The sequence below is a fragment of the Semicossyphus pulcher genome, unplaced genomic scaffold (genome assembly GCF_022749685.1).
Source record: "Semicossyphus pulcher isolate SPU_LCO1_2020_fin unplaced genomic scaffold, fSemPul1.0.p SCAF_10, whole genome shotgun sequence".
In the NCBI taxonomy this organism is placed as follows: Eukaryota; Metazoa; Chordata; class Actinopteri; order Labriformes; family Labridae; genus Semicossyphus; species Semicossyphus pulcher.
The window spans coordinates 4326635-4342308 of NW_027211604.1; the positions used below are offsets into that span (position 1 = coordinate 4326635).

The 15674-nt window shown below is 43.3% G+C and overlaps 1 protein-coding gene across 1 annotated transcript; it reads right to left on the minus strand.

Annotated features, from left to right (window-relative positions):
• Positions 1 to 399: 399 nt before the first annotated feature.
• mybbp1a (MYB binding protein (P160) 1a) lies at positions 400 to 15589 on the minus strand. The gene is made up of 27 exons (XM_069669566.1): positions 15400 to 15589; positions 14800 to 14895; positions 14224 to 14307; positions 14058 to 14132; positions 13502 to 13609; positions 13149 to 13339; positions 12732 to 12899; positions 12370 to 12487; positions 11790 to 12079; positions 11561 to 11671; positions 11345 to 11470; positions 10912 to 11118; positions 10475 to 10583; positions 10291 to 10384; positions 9698 to 9855; positions 9260 to 9379; positions 8899 to 9069; positions 8558 to 8731; positions 7868 to 8025; positions 7096 to 7230; positions 6479 to 6557; positions 5321 to 5452; positions 5164 to 5232; positions 4806 to 4919; positions 3143 to 3244; positions 2936 to 3060; positions 400 to 1841 (listed from the first exon to the last, which is right to left on the minus strand). The coding sequence occupies exons 1-27, from the start codon at positions 15574 to 15576 to the stop codon at positions 1469 to 1471; spliced, it is 3864 nt and encodes a 1287-aa protein (XP_069525667.1). The 5' UTR covers positions 15577 to 15589; the 3' UTR covers positions 400 to 1468.
• Positions 15590 to 15674: the final 85 nt, after the last annotated feature.

The following is a 15674-nucleotide window of genomic DNA, read 5'->3' on the forward strand; positions in this document are numbered from 1 at the left end:
GGCATCAGGATGGGATAATTGATGGATGAGGCTGCAGCCTGCCTCGCGCTCAACTAGATTTATGGCCGCATGGCTTCATGTCCTGTACAGTAATCCATTTGTGGAACACTGCATCATTTTTCTGACAGCTGAATTAAGGCTCTGTGTGATTGCTCACCTTAGTTTACAGCACAAAGGCTTGAAACATTAAATGCGGCGCAACGGCTGCTGACATTTTTTATAATAAGTTATGTAATGGGGTAACATTTCTGCCGGTCCACATATGCAACACAAAAAGGTCCTCAAGGATTCTTCAGCAATGGATTCAGCTTGAACAACTAATAAACTTTGCAAGCCAACAAATCTGATTATGGTCTGTGAAATATAAAATACTTTGTTTACCCAAGTTATGATCTAATCTTTCTTTTTACAGAAGCCTTAAGCGGACATGCGTCCATGTTTTATTTACTCTGTTTTCCTGTGATAAGTAATTTCTGTTTGTTTTCTCAAGATCTCGACTTATTTATCTCGTTATCTTGAGATAACAAAGATGGTTTTCTCATGACGGGATACTTTTCTGGCGACCTAGAAAACAAAACAGGCTGGTCACTGTGATATAACAGAGCAGGACATGCCATGCTGCCATCGCCCACACTGATGAGGTCAGTTAAGCCTGTTTCTGTGTTTGTTTTGTGCCTTTGCAACTCTGGAGATACGAGCTGTGATCACCTGATGTTGCACTGGTGCAGCATTGTTATCTCGAGATCTTGAGATGTCTAGAAGTTGTATTTGTATATTATTTATTTTCTTTTATTTACAAATATTGCGAAAAAAGAAAGCAAACTATGGAAGCCCTGAGCGGACATGCATCCATACATTTAATGCGTTTTCTGGTTCTGGTTGTTTTCTTGAGATCTCGACTTATTCATCTCGTTTCCTCAGGATCACAAAGCTGGTTTTATCGTGAGAACGGGATAATTTTCTGTCGATGAAGAAAACAAAACAAGCTGGTCACTTCACAGCTGGTCATGCCCACACTAATGAGCAACTCTGGGGAGTTAAGAATATGTGACGTTGCGGTGGTGCAGCGCTGGAGTTAAACAAGTTGAGCTCCAGAAAACAACTGAAATGACTCGTTATCCCGGGAAAACTGAGTAAATAAAATGTACGTTCTGTTCTGTATCTTTTGTCCTGTTCTTTTTTTACATCTCACTAATTTTCTCATTAACGTTTCAGAACAAGCTGATCGATCTGTTGTGAAGTGACGGATCTTCAGGAAGATAAATGAATTTATTGTTGCAGATATTTTTTCTGATCAATAACAGTCACATATTAGAAAAATAATCCATCTTAACTAACTTCCCACACATCTCTAGTTTACGTAAATATTGGACTCATTTTGAAACAAAGCAACGAGCTGGCAGCCAAGTAGTAGAAAAAGACGACAAACACAGCCTCTTTAAAAGGAAATTAAATAGCAGTGTCCACTTCACATTTTCCCACCTCCCTCTTTCTTCTGTTTGGGTTTCTTCTTCTTCTTCTTGGCCGACGTGCTCTCTGACTGCGTCTTGCTCTTCTTGGCTGGGTTTGGCTGAGAAGCCGTTGCGCCATCCGCCGGTCGTTTCTGTTTAGTTTTCTTGTCGTGTTTCTTTTTGGCTTGTCCTTTGTCTGCTCCTTTTCTGTCAATGGAGGTCGAGTTGTCTGCTGCTGCCGCTGCTGCTGCTGCTGCTGTTGCTGGCTCTAAAATAGGCTTGTTTCGCTTTTTACGCTTCTTTGTTTCTGGTAGAAAGCCTTTCTTCTTCTTGGGAAGTTGCTCCTGGTTGGCCTCCTTGTCGGGCTTTGTCTTTTCGACTTTGGGTTTTCTGTGAATGTGAACATGAACACGTGTGAGGTCAACATGATGCCTTCAATACACCGTAAAAGAAACACCTTGTTATACCCCAGTCCTGTGAAGTAAACCCGGGTGGAGCTCATGTCTTTATTCTTTTGATTAATCAGGAACATCAACAACCTGATTCCTTGTCTTCGTGCGTATGCAACAGTCTGCATTTAATGAAGCCAATTTGTTGGAGCAGTAATTTTGGGCTACATATGTGCTAAAGCGCAATTAACACTTTATATAGAGTCACATTTATTTAAAGGTTATATCAACAAATAAAATATTTTCCACTCAAAGTGCATCTCTGATCAAAAGATGAACCACCCTGATCTTCACTTCTCTGTAAGTGTCCTTCAGTCGGTGTCGGCGAGGGATTACATTTAAAGAAGCACAAAATTAAATAGTTTATCTCTCTGTCTGTGGGGTATTAAATCTGATGAGGTCACATTTTCAAGGTTTGAAACTAATAGAATAAGAATCAGGAAGTACCTTCCGTTCACCTTGTCAAAATGCTGCAGCTTCTAATCCTTTCTAATCCTTCGTAATGTGTTCTCATTATCTCTGCAGAGGAGGGGAAGTTTTCACTGCTGTTTGTGTGTTTGTCAGCAGGATTACGGGGAAAAAAACGGCCTGATTATTCTTGAAACTTGGGGTAAAAGGTGAAGCATGAGCCGAGATGTGTGGACCCCTCACAAACAAGAACTCATTTACATCATTATATATAAAGAGACATAAAGATGAGCGATATGAAGACCTTGGCGGAGGTCTGCACCGTCCAAGTGTGTCCTTCTACCAAACAGCCTACTTTATAAACACACACAATCAAAACAGCAACATGCTTTCACAAGCACATGTTCCAGGTTGATACACCTTGTTGGGCCGTTGCAACCTTACGGGGAGGATACATTTGTTTTGCTTACTGATGCCACAACATGAGGAAATACTGAGTAAGTCTACAATCACTGAAGCGACCGTGTCTGCAGGGATCTATGTTCTTAAATAACATGCTACCAAGAACCCTGTTGTCTTATAGGCATGCAAACACAAACTGCATTAACCCCAGAGCTCTCAACTCACATGACTCCGAAGTGCTTCACCACAGCCCAGTACGTGTCCTCCAGCTTGCCGGTCTTGTTGAAGGTGAGGATGCTGGTCAGCGACTGCAGGACCTTCTGAAGGGGCTCCAGGTCCACAGACACCTTCTACACACAAACAGAGACTTAAGCCTGGACTGACACCTCATTAACAGTCTCCTCTTATGATTTTATTCTCAGCCAAACATACCTGCTGGTGAACGTGCTTCACCAGGAACTGGCAGAGCTCCAGGGTTCTCACCACCTTCTCCTTCACCACCTTACTCTCCGTCTGACCGACCTGCTGGAGACTCTGAGAGGAGACGACACGGGGGGACTGTAATCCATGGTCATCATTTGATCGTTTGATACATTCATTGCCTGATTATGCAGTTAGTGAAGTAGTGATAACTGCTGCACTGCTGCCCCGAGGCCACCAGGGCGGCTTTTATTACAAAGCAATTTAATGTGAAGGTAGAGGTTGGACTTCTAATCTGAAACTTAAGTCATAACAGAGACATTCCTGGATGGCAAACGTGACCAGAATCCCACTTTACCTTCCTATATATTTATTTAATGTCATCCTATTTAGTATTTATAAGCACTTTTTAAACATTAATAATCATATACAGTGTTTTAAACAGCTATAAAGGACTTTTTTAAAAGTTTTTATCTATGTACATGTTCGTCAACAATTATAACATCTCCCAAAATCTCAGACATTATAGCCTCTGGGGACAATGGTGAACATGTCGGGCGTGTCCGGTTTAGCCAGCGTCAAGCGATAAACGACTTCCAGTCAACACTTCCTTTTCCATGCGCTGCATTGTTTACAGTCCAGTTAGCAATTTGAGAAGCGGGCTTGTGTTCAGATCAAAGTGAAGTGAAATTCTCCCCTCAGATATGTCTGCTAAATGAACGCTGTCATCTCTTGGTTCACTCCGTCCCCCGGAGGAGGAGCGCCCGTTCATCTGTCTGTGCTGAGTCTCAGTTTCACTGTAAACAGTAAGTTACACAGAGGCTGCACTCTGGCTTACTTCAGCGGGATGAAGCCGAAAAATAAACAGATTTTCTGATTGACTTTAATAAACGGCTCTTGCAGATGCAGATTAGGAACAAGTCAACATGAAGCTTTGTCAGGTCTGTCCTCAAGAGGAGAAGAAAACTACTTTAAAATCAGACGTTTGTTGAACGGAGGTCGGAGCCATCATTTTCTGATACATTCGAGGAAGTCAGGAAATCTAAACGCTGAACTGCTTTCGTGACAGCGTCAAGTTGAATTTTTGATCTAGAACAGATTGTTAGCTGTTAGCATGCAGATGTCTGTTTATAGAGATTAATAAGAAGCTAAATCGTCGTCAGATAGCTGCTGATGGGAGCCGGGATGTCGTTACGGCGGATTACGTTCCGCCTGCTTTTGTTCTCCACACGGACTGTTTTTCCTGCATACGCCGCAGCCTGCTGATACGTGATTGGTCGATATTACTCGGACTAAAAGCGTACTACAAACAGAAACCTGATCAGTTCCCGTACCTAAAATCCACGTCCCTGCTTACAGATTCTACATTTCTATGTAGAATCTGTAAATAGAAAATGTCCTATCATTACTACGTTCTGTTTATACACCAGCCTCCTTAGATCTGTTTACAATTACATCTTAGTTTGTATCTGACATATTATTAATCATATAAAGACACATTGTTTGGAAGCCTTTTTAAACATCTCGACACAGAGCAACATCATATTGTATTTTGAGTTGTGTTCCTTCTCTTACAACAACTTCAGATAAAACAACCGTGTTCAAGCTCACATAAGAACCTAATTAAAATATCCTGAATCTCAATGCAGTGATTTGTACAGCTGTGTCTACTTACCGCTGTCAGCTGACCTGCGACCTTCGCACACAGCTCGGTCCACGGATCCCCGCTCAGCAGCTGCTGAACCTCCCTGCTCTGCATCGCCCGCAGCACCAGCACACACGCTTGGCCCTGAACACACACGCAGAACAACATCCATTAACAGGAAGTCTAATGTATACACGAGACAGTAGAAAGAGCTGCTAACACATGAATATCTCTGTGCATCTACATTAGATTTAATCTGTGCTGTGAGTATTCACATCAAGTCAGTTTTCACAGATCATTTTATTCCCTCATCTCTTTCCTGTCTTACATGCAGGTCTCAAATTCTTCTACTTTAATGATCCTGCAGAAGAAGAGTCAAATTCATTACCTGTTGGTGAACTCTGACCCCAGAGGTGATGTGCTGCACTGCCGCATCCAACAGGTTCACACACAGAACCTGAGAGTAAGACACAAGCTGCATTATTAACTACCGGCAGAGACGTGACTTCTTCTGTCCTCTGAACGAGATGTGTGTTTGCACTCACGGGGAATCTGCTGAACAAGTCTGTGAACATCTGAGCGGTCAGAGGACTCTTCCTCTTGCTCATGAAGGAGCTCAGAGCCTCTCTGAAGACGGCAGACACCCGATCCAAATCCACGTTACCCATGAAGCTCAGCTGATGAAAAGATCAACAGATCAATTAATCATTTGGTCTTTGAAACATCAATCACAATTTCCAATAGCCCGAGGTGTCGACTTCAAATGTCTTGTTCTGTTTGTTCTACAGTCCAAAACATTAAGACATTCAGTTTATTGTTACAAATCATGCAAATCATTACATTTAAGTAGCTGGAACCGCAAATGAATGACTGACTTAAAGTTGTAATCTCAAAGATCTCAGTTTCGTTCTCTTTGGCGCCACCTATGGTGATAAACAGTAATTGCGGGAGCACACTTCCCAGATATCCAGACAGCGTTGCATGTGTGACGTCCACGGTTGGCTCCGGTTGTAACTCTTGATTTTCCTGGCTGACGGTCGCTTTCCTTTTCAGACTGTTTGCTTCATCTGAGCGTCGAGTTTGTTTCTTTTTCTTTGGATTTTCACTTCTTGTTGAAGTTGTATCTGTAGTCATCCATCTTTTCTTTGTTTGTTTGTTCAGCCATAGAAGATTACTGTTTACTCGCAACACTTGCAGAGACCAGAAAAGCAGCCGCTTAGCTCCGCCTACCCTCTCTGGCAGACCAACCACTGCTGGCTGATGGAAAACACGTCACTAACTGGGCGCCGCTTGGGATTTTTTTCTGCGAAAGTCACCACAGACAGCCAGTCTGTAATACTGCAAATGCAAAGGCTTTCATCAGAGGGCCATAGGCTCAATCACCATTGTGTTACCTCATTCGGTGATAGAGAGTGACTTAACAGACATTTAGTTAAATTAGAATCTTCTAGATTATTACTTTAAAACTGTATTTAGATTATCGTCAACTCAAGAAAGTAAGACAGACCTGGAACCTGCAAATGTAGATATAATATGAGGTTTAAAAATGTAACAGTAACTGTTCATTCTATGTAAATATTTAATAACCAGCTTTCTACTGACAAACCTTGTGACCCAACAGCTGTTTGCTTGACCTGTAATTTTTTGTTTGGTGACCGTGACTGAATACAGAGGTGAAAGTGAAACAAGCGAGTGGAACGTACGTCAGTCGCTGCAGCTTTGTCGTCTTTGGCCTCAGCAGGTGGAGCTCCTCGCAGCACTTTCACCACATAAAGAGATGCACTGCAGGGACAGTTCAAAATCAGCCAAAGAGAAACACCTCAGACAAAATACTTGGACGCAACAGATTCAGAAATTGTGTAGCACCCTGATATTTAACAGAATTCTGAGCCACTGTAGAGGTCAAAGGATCAGGTAGGAACATCTACAGGTCCACGACAAATATTACAACTCAAAATCACCTGAAGAAGACCACTGCGTCTAAACATTGTTATTAGCCTGTTAAACTTTTTGTGGCATTGAGCAAGTGTTGCTCTTTCTCTAGAGGGTTTTTAATATCATACTTGCCAAAAGTAAAGTATATAACAATCATACAGTTCATATTTTTCATGCTCCCAATCCTCATGCTCTCGTACTTGAATAACAAGTCATGATGTGTCAGACTCTCCATTTGATCTGTTTTAATATAAATCCTATTTTTGTCTCTAGCAATAACTTATTTTCCCCAGAGCGATCAAAAGAGACTCTTCCTTCCACAAACATTCACAGATATTAAGTCACGTCACAAAGCCGAGCGTCGTTTCGGCTCAGTAAGTCGCACCTGAAGTAGTAGAGGCAGACAGAGGAGTCCGACAGTTTCTGGGTTTTACTCATCAGTTTGTCCAGCAGGTCATGCAGCTCCCCCTGTCTGTCGCCGACAGTCCTGCAGTAAACCTTCGACCTGCACAGCTGGTTCCTGGAAAATCACACAACAAGAAACATTAACGTTCACTCAGAGGAACAAGAAGGAAACGCTTCCAACAGTAGCTGAGACTGACCGCAGCAGATCGTGTGTGGGTGAGGTTATGCTAGGAAGTATTGAGTTTGTACTTGAAGTGTGTGGACTGAATGAAAGGAACAGGAAAACTTATTCCAACTAGGGAGCTTTCAAACATGATGATCTAAAATGCTAATGTTCTAGGCACCTCATTTAGACTAAATCAACATCAACAGCCTTAATCGGCTTCTTGCAGTGTTTCAATTTTGTAGCAGTTGGAAGCAAAATGTGTTCGGATCCTTTTAATTTAACCAAATCAAGTCTTTTAGTGTTAAATTGGATTTCATTTAGATGTGAATGCAACCAAATGAGGCTTGGCTGCAAACTCCTGAGATCTGTGACTCAGAGGTAAACAATTCTCCAGCTTAGTTTGATGTAATTATGGTTTTAATATGAAGATTGACCTCCAGCTTTTAATTTGAAAGTATAACATTTATAATAACGGTGCGAGGGCGATAAGGCTCGGAAGGTCTGTAAACAAACATACAAACACCAAGAATGGAGAAACCAAACATCAATCAGTGACAGACAAAGATGCTCTGTCCACGTGTGTTACCTGAAGATGTCTGCAGCTCTGCGGAGGAAGTCCTGCTCCTGCTGGTCGCTGTCAGAGCCCATACCTCTGTCGATGATGGTGAGCAGAGGCTCCACCAAACCCAGCACCAGTGGACTGCCAGCCTGCCGGGCCACGAACACCTCAACCAGGTCCAACACCTACAACGCAGGGAGGGAGACAGCTTCTGGTATTAGTGGAGGATGTATTTTATCCCACTTGATTCGAGAGTTTCCCCCTGGTTCTAGTCTCTGCATTAAGCGAGAGACACTGGAGTGAAATACTACCATGCACTACTACTTTTCGCTGCAGGCAATGAGTCAGAGCGGTACAGAATCTGAAGTACGACGAGAATATACCGGTGGATGGTCTAAAAAAAATCTTCAGGTCTGCAGTCTACATTTCAAACCTGATGATTTTGAACGAGACATGACATTGGAGACGGGCACCTAGATTGAGGAAGTGTAGTTTAGCGAGCTCTCTGGCCTCCGCCAGATGACGAGTTTTACGTCGTCTGTCAGAGGTTTTCCAGGGCCCATTGGAGAGGCGGATAGCGTCCTCCAAAGGCACAGAGCCAAACTGCATTTCCTCCCTACCATAATGCCATTAGCTCCCCATCATAGCATGATAGGACTGAGGTTGAAAATTGGTGAACTGGCCCTTTAACAATAAAAAAGACAGAAGATAAAGTACCTTGATCTTAAAGTCTCGGACCAGCATCTTCTCCTTCTGTATTTTGGCCTTCTCATCCTTCTTGGCCTGGCTCTTCTTCTTCTGCTCTGAGAACAGCGCTGCCAGACCCTTATCCAGCTCCATCATGGCGTCATCGTCCAGATCTTCGTCACTGCTGCCGTCCTCCTCTGTGGCCTGAATATACAGAACAACAGAGGACTTTTAACACTGCCCTTTTTCTGAAGAGTCTGATGCCCAATCGCAATGCTGACATGCTGATGTAGCAGGTATAATGTGAATTAACACCAAACAGCACACACAAACACCCGACAGCACGACCGTCTGAAAGGCTGAAAACCCACCAGAGCATTTTGCTGCTGCAGGACCTTCATCAGCTCCAAACGGAAACTTTGGTCCACCTCTCCTTCCATCTTCTCGTCTTCCTCCTCCATTGCATCATCATCGTCGTCATCATCATCATCATCATCCTCATCCTCATCTGCGTCCTCATCTGAACCGTCCGACTCGTCATCCTGGCAGATTCACGACCACATGTTTCATGATTTTAAGTATCAAAGGTTTCTTATAAAGCAGTAAAAAAATATCCGACAGCAACAGAACAGACTGATTCATTACGTGGAATGAGGACAAAATAATACCTCCTGTCTAAGTCTATGTTACAAGATAAAAGGAACGAGTTGTGCGAGTAAGAGAACAACTGACCTCCATCTCCTCATCCTGATCCTCGTCATCCTCGTCATCTGGTTTCTTCTTCTGGGTTTTGTTGTCATCAGTGACGACCACAGCGCTGTCCTCCTCATCGTCCTTCTCCGCATCAAGGACCTACATGGAGTCCAAAACATTATTATTACAATCACTTACAAAGCTGCCAGGGCAGTACACATCAACTGAGTTGCTTAAAATAGCATCAAACTCTCTGCCTCTGGCGATAAAGGGAACAAGATGTGTCTGAAAGCTCCAGAAAAAAACACTTATACTGTAATTAGACCCTGTGATTGGGGAATCTCTCACTACCAAACATAACAGGCTGGCAGGCTTAACTTTTGTCCATCTCTTAAAACATAGAAGTGACATTTGGAAATTGTCTTTGCTTTAAGGTTTGCCAGTGAATGACCTCGTATCCGACAGGGAATTACTTACATCCAAGATAGCGGTGAGGGCTGCTGCAGTAACGTGGGGACAGATGGAGATGAAGACCGTTTTGCAGACCTGTCTGATGTGTCGGCTCGGCTGGGACAGCAGAGACAGCAAGATGTCCACCATCACCTCCACCCACTCAGGCTCCTCCTCCTCTGCGGCTGCACCACAGAAAAGACACACATTAGTGATCTTTGAAGCAGCATTAACGGAGATGCTCGTCTCTTCTGCAAACCTATTTTGTGATTTACATCAGTGGTTCTCAAAGTGGGGTCCTAGGACCCCTGGGGGCCCGCGAACCATAGCCTGGGGGTCCGCAAAATAATTCTAATACATTCATAATACATTATTAAATTGTCCTGTATCATTAAAAACTGCATGTCTACAGATGAGGACCACAGTATAGATGCTTCCAAGTTGAGTCCACTAGCAGATTGAATAGCATGTCCCTCTGTTCCAATGGCATCAAAGAGCGCAAATGGTAGTCAGCATCAAGTATGAGGAGGTCCTTGGAAAATGTCCTCCCCTGTAAGTAAAGTTTAAATATATTCTGTTTCATGCAACATGAAGACATGAAAGGAAAATGGAGTCCTGACCTTGTTTCTTCTTTTTCTTCTTGGCTTTCTTCTCCTGAGCTTTGTCCACACAGCTCTGCAGGTCCTTCATGATGTCCAGCAGCTCTTCAGGGGCCTTTAGGAGAGAGAGACTTATTAAACAGGGCTGCAATAATACAGTAACAACCGTACGACTTTATATGTTGGCTCTGGTAGCGTGCTGTACCTTGAAGAGGTGCATGCCGACCAGCAGGAAGAGCTGCTGGAAGGCGCTGCTCTCTGCAGACGGGCCTTTCTTTGCTTTCTTCTTCAGGTCGGACACAGACTCCAGCATGCTGCAAAACACATTTAGAGCCCAGAGCTATCAAACCTCTTCTCACCTTGTTCAGTAGTACTCATTAAACAGATACTCTGGTGTAGCAGTGGAGTGTGAACATTAACACCTCTTCAGCTTTCTCATTTACACAATATGTATTATTTATTTCACCCGTATGCAGAAGATTTTACAGTTTTGATTAACCAAATTATCATTTAAGCCTTTACATTCATGAGCTGGCCACGGCTTTGATATATTAACTCCATGAGGACAAAATAAAGCACTAAAAAGTCTCCTGTTATCTGGACCTTGTCCTGGACTATGGAGGCCAGGTCCTGTTGTCCTACCTGTCCCAGGCCTGTCTCTGCTCGGGGCTGAAGGGTTTGCTGCTCTGGGCGTGTCTCGGCTGGTTCAGCAGGACTTGAGCGTACTGGACCAGGTGGTAGATCCACATGGTGCCATCTGCTGTCACACCCAGCACCCGCTTGTGGTTGACAGCCGCGCCTTCAGCTGAGTCCTCATTTAAAGGCAGGTGGTGCATGGAGAGGAGGAGCCTGGAGGATGTAGAGACAGAGATAGACACTTAGTCGCTGCATGATGTCACAACTAGTTTTTCTCCTTTCCTTTTGCACTACTTCTTCATACAATCTCTCAATTCATATTTCGTATTGATACCTTCCGATGTCATCCTTAAAGTATTTAAACAAAGGCTGAAAGGAAGAAGCTACACTGGCTGTAATCAGTGGCTAATACAGAAAAGGCAACTATGTATGCTCTTACCCAAAGAAGGAGTTGACGAGCACGACTCTGGTCTTATCATCCAGTGGGACAGAAAGCTTCCCCTCCGTCTCTGGGATGTCGGCTGAGGCCTTCTTGGCACTGAAGAAAGCGTGGAAGAAGACAAACCTAGAAAGAAAAGAACACAACTCCAGCTGATGATTATCTCTTCATCACACATGGAAACTTAACACTGCTAAACTACAGTCAGTTTCTTACCTCGCAACGTCCATGATGAGATCTTCCTGCCTCTTCACTTGGTGGTTATCAATGATTGAAGCCAGCCGAGCTACAATCCACTTCCTCAGACGGAATATGGAGCTCTCCTTCCTGAGGAGAAAGAAAATCAACAGTTACATTTGTCCCGTTTTCATACCCATGTTCATGCTTTGATCAAGAGACCGGACGGGAGAAAGAAAAAAATGCCTGTACAGGCTTATACACTCACTGTTCTTTTCCTTCCTGACCGTCCTTCTGCTTGCGAGTGCTGAAGTCCAGCAGCTTGTCCATCTGCGGCTGCACAAACATCTTCTTCAGCCAGTCCACATAGTTCTGCAGGGCTGCAGGCTGAAGGTGCTGCACCACCCTCCACACCGACGGCACCACGGGGTAGCCCTGGTTGGTCAGCGATGAGAAGCCCACCATCACTGCCAGCTGTTTGTCGGAGTCCTGACAGTCCTGCAAGAAGTCCGACACGTAGATGTCCATCTCTGGAGCGAGCTTGAAGCGGTCTGGTTTCTAGGAGGAAAATGATACATATTCGTCGTGTGTTAGCTCAATCGGCGAAAGATAGTGAAAATCTTTGAGGATTATTTTAACATTGTTTAACCTTTGCCTAGCCAAATAAAGGCCCTGGCCACAAGGACACAGGCTTCTATTAATACTACAAATAACACAAAAAGCTCTCTTGTAAACAAACTGAATAAAAACATCGCCTGTTATCCAAAGCATATGCTAAAACTGTCTTTGATCATCCATGTTGAAGAGCGCACCCTGTTGTTTATATTCACCTTGATGAGAGCACTTACCTGAGCAGACACCACGTGCTCGCCGTATTGCATCATCACCTCTCCGGACAAAACCTCCTTCAGCTGGGCTTCAGACAGGAGAGGCAGCGCAGCGCCCAGCAGACGGAAGCTCAGGTAACTGGACACAAACACAAACAGACATTATGTCCCTCTTCAATGACACATTACGCTCCTGGAATTTTAATGCTTGAAGAATCTTAAAATTGATACTAACTCGCATAGTGTAATCTAGTTAAATGTAACTCATTATTGAACACCTACTTCAAACTAAGCTGTGTTTGAACACAAGTATAGCGGGTGCAACATGCTTCAGGTTCCAAATAATGACAATAAGGACCCCAATCACTGCTTCTACTACTCACTGAGCTGCCCCCGGCTGCTCCTTCAACATGCCATTGATGATGGCGTTCTTCCAGAAGAGCTGGAAGCTGTCTTCCTTCAGAGAGAGCTTCAGGAGGTCCAGGACCACCGCGGGGAGGACACAATCCTTCTTCACCGAGCGGGCCGCCATCTTCAACACCTCTGTCAACCTGCCAGACAGCATCGCACACTACTTAGACTTTCACACTGCAGCTGTTAATGAGCAGATGGAGTGAGGGGAAAATGGTGCATATATTTTGCATAATCTAGGATGTGATAATGACATGTACATCAATACCAACTAATATGATCTAACCATTATAAAATGATTAAAGTTATACTCAAAAGTATGAAGTAAATGGATGTGCCAGGGCGATGAGGAACATAAAACCTAATTGAGCCGATCCCCGTGTTCTTACTTTGGGATGTTGTCAGCGTTGATGATGGTCGAGGAGCCCAGCAGCTTCTTGAGTTTCTTGGGTTTGAGGGTCTGTGGGAAGCGCTGCAGTGCCACCAGCAGCAGCTGTAGCTGCTCCGGAGTCCTGAAGGCTGATGCCAGGTCAGTTTGCAGGGCGCTAAGCAGGACCTCCTCAAACACCTCCTCTGGGATCTGACAGACAGAGAGGACACACATCCACTTTAAGTTTTAGAAAAAAGAGAGATTGATGTGTTCGGGATAAGTAGAAGATAAAATATAAACTCTTGTTCTTATGCATGTGTTTGTGTGATGCTTGTGGCCGTTATTTTATGAATAGCGAGCGGCGGTTGTCACCTCATTGAGGATGTCCGTCATGGTCTTAGTAGGAAGGTCCTTCAGGTGTTGTCTGTGCTGGCTGAGGCTCTGGAGGAGCTGCACACATCCCAACACCACCTGTGGCTCCTGCAGAAACACAAACCATGTTACACTACAGCCCACACAAAGTCACAGACACACTTAACAACAGTAGGACACATTAGAGTCTGCAGCTGGAGTTTCATACAATGATGCCAGAGTGTGCAAAACCTGCTGGGAAGCCACAGGCAAAAGTAAGCTACTAATCCCTTTTAATGTTAGCTAATGTAGCCATTACTAGCCAAAAGCAGACTGGGCTACAGAGGTCTGGTAAGCTCACTTCTCTCTTACTCCTCCAGATATTTTTCATTAACAGTCTTGTAACCTTCAGCTCCAACTTAGCTCAAGTGACATCACTGAAAGCAATTAAATAGAGTAGCTCCCTTATAAGCCACAAAACGCTTCATGCTACTTGTAACATATGCAGTAGCACTTCCCCAAACATATAATCAGACTTTGGTATGTAAAAACAATAAACTGTGGTGCTTCTACTTACTTTAGAGAGGCGGCCAGACTGTTGAAGAGCGAGGACACCGAACATGTTTCCAAACAAAGCATTTCTGACAAGTTTCTGCAAAACAAGAAAAGACCGTGATATTCAAAATCAAAATATCCCAATGTTTAATCTTCTGGAGCTGAGGGAGAAATCATCAAACACTCACCTTTTTCACCGCCTGCAAATTGTGCTTCTCTTTGATCCTGTTGAGTACGCCCTGCAACGAGACATCTTCAAACGCACTTAAGACCTGAAAAACAAAAAGCCATCATGTCTTGCTTAAACCAACACACTGAACTCAGAATTAAAACTCCTCTTAAAGTCATATTTTCACTAATCAAAAGTAAATAAACTGTCAGTTATTATTCAGTGTTTGTCTGTGATAAGATCTTCAAAGTTAGGTGTTAAAATGATTATATTAACTGAGTAAGACATTTTACAGTAAGTAGTTAAAATAAAGTTGTCAGTGCTCTCAGGTGGACAAAGCACATACGATGTGAGTAAATTATCTCAGATTCTTCTATTAGGACTTTTATACAACAGTTTCTTGCTACACATCAATAAACAAACGTAGTCCCACTCTGACATACTTAGTTTGTGATAAACTAATTTTGGCCTCAACTTTCACACAGTAACTGTTAGTTTGACTTACTAAGAAATGTAACCAACTACAACTACAAATACAAATACAAGTCGACCTGATATGCACTTATGTATTGATTAGGTTAAACTCTTTACTTACTTGTCCCAGAGCCAGGCTGAATCCAGGTCTCGCAGTCTCTCGTGTGTGAGCCAGTCCATCCACCAGCCTTTTAAAGGTGTATTCCAACTCATCTGCCTGTAGTACACCGAGCAAGAGCACCAAGTGGGAATTAGGTTAGTAAATAACATTTCTACAGGTAACAGGGTTCACAGAGAAGACTGTCAAAACAAAATTAGAATTACATAATCATTTCTGGAAAAGGTATTTTGGTGCACAATAATAAACATAGTAAGAGAAAGGAAAATGAAATACAAAAGCAAATAAACATAAACATGTAATGTATATTACAATAACAGGATTCGGTATGCATAATTAATACAATTACTTTTTAAACATGAATTATGATGCAAATACGTCCAATGAGCTCCTACTTAAGTCAAACTTTAAAAGCAAGATTTTTACTTGTAACTTGGTATATTTATATCGTAGTTCTACTACTGGCACATGACTACTTTAATACTACGTGACAAACTAAGTACTATTACTAATAGCATCACTACTGTTACTCTCTTAACTTCAGATTATAACCATGCTGAGTTTACATGCAGCCTCTCATTGACTGACAGTGCTCTGCCTCACCTTGTTGTTGGTTTTCAGGTACTGAATAAGGTCTTCTACCGCCTTCAGCCGGACCTCCTGATCCGGTTTTGCCAAGTCCCAGAAGAAGTCGAGGAAGACGCGGTTCTGTTGGAGGATCCCGGTCGGCCGGACCGGCTCCGCTGCTTTTACTGAGAGCTCCACCATCTCTACAGACATCTCACACCACCACAACTCATGTACATGCTGCTACAGGGCAGAAAACGTGCCTCACTGCGCAGCAACTGCTTCCGGGTCAGCACTTCCGTTTCTTTTTT

What these genes read in the sequence shown, in the direction of transcription:
- mybbp1a (XM_069669566.1), bottom strand. Translation starts at nt 15,576, where the DNA reads ATGTCTGTAGAGATGGTGGAGCTCTCAGTAAAAGCAGCGGAGCCGGTC. An exon ending in GGTCAGGAAGGAAAAGAACA is followed by an intron (nt 11,672 to 11,789) that starts GTGAGTGTATAA and finishes CTTTCTCCTCAG; the next exon opens with GAAGGAGAGCTCCATATTCC. An exon ending in TCCGAGACTTTAAGATCAAG is followed by an intron (nt 8,026 to 8,557) that starts GTACTTTATCTT and finishes CCTGCGTTGTAG; the next exon opens with GTGTTGGACCTGGTTGAGGT.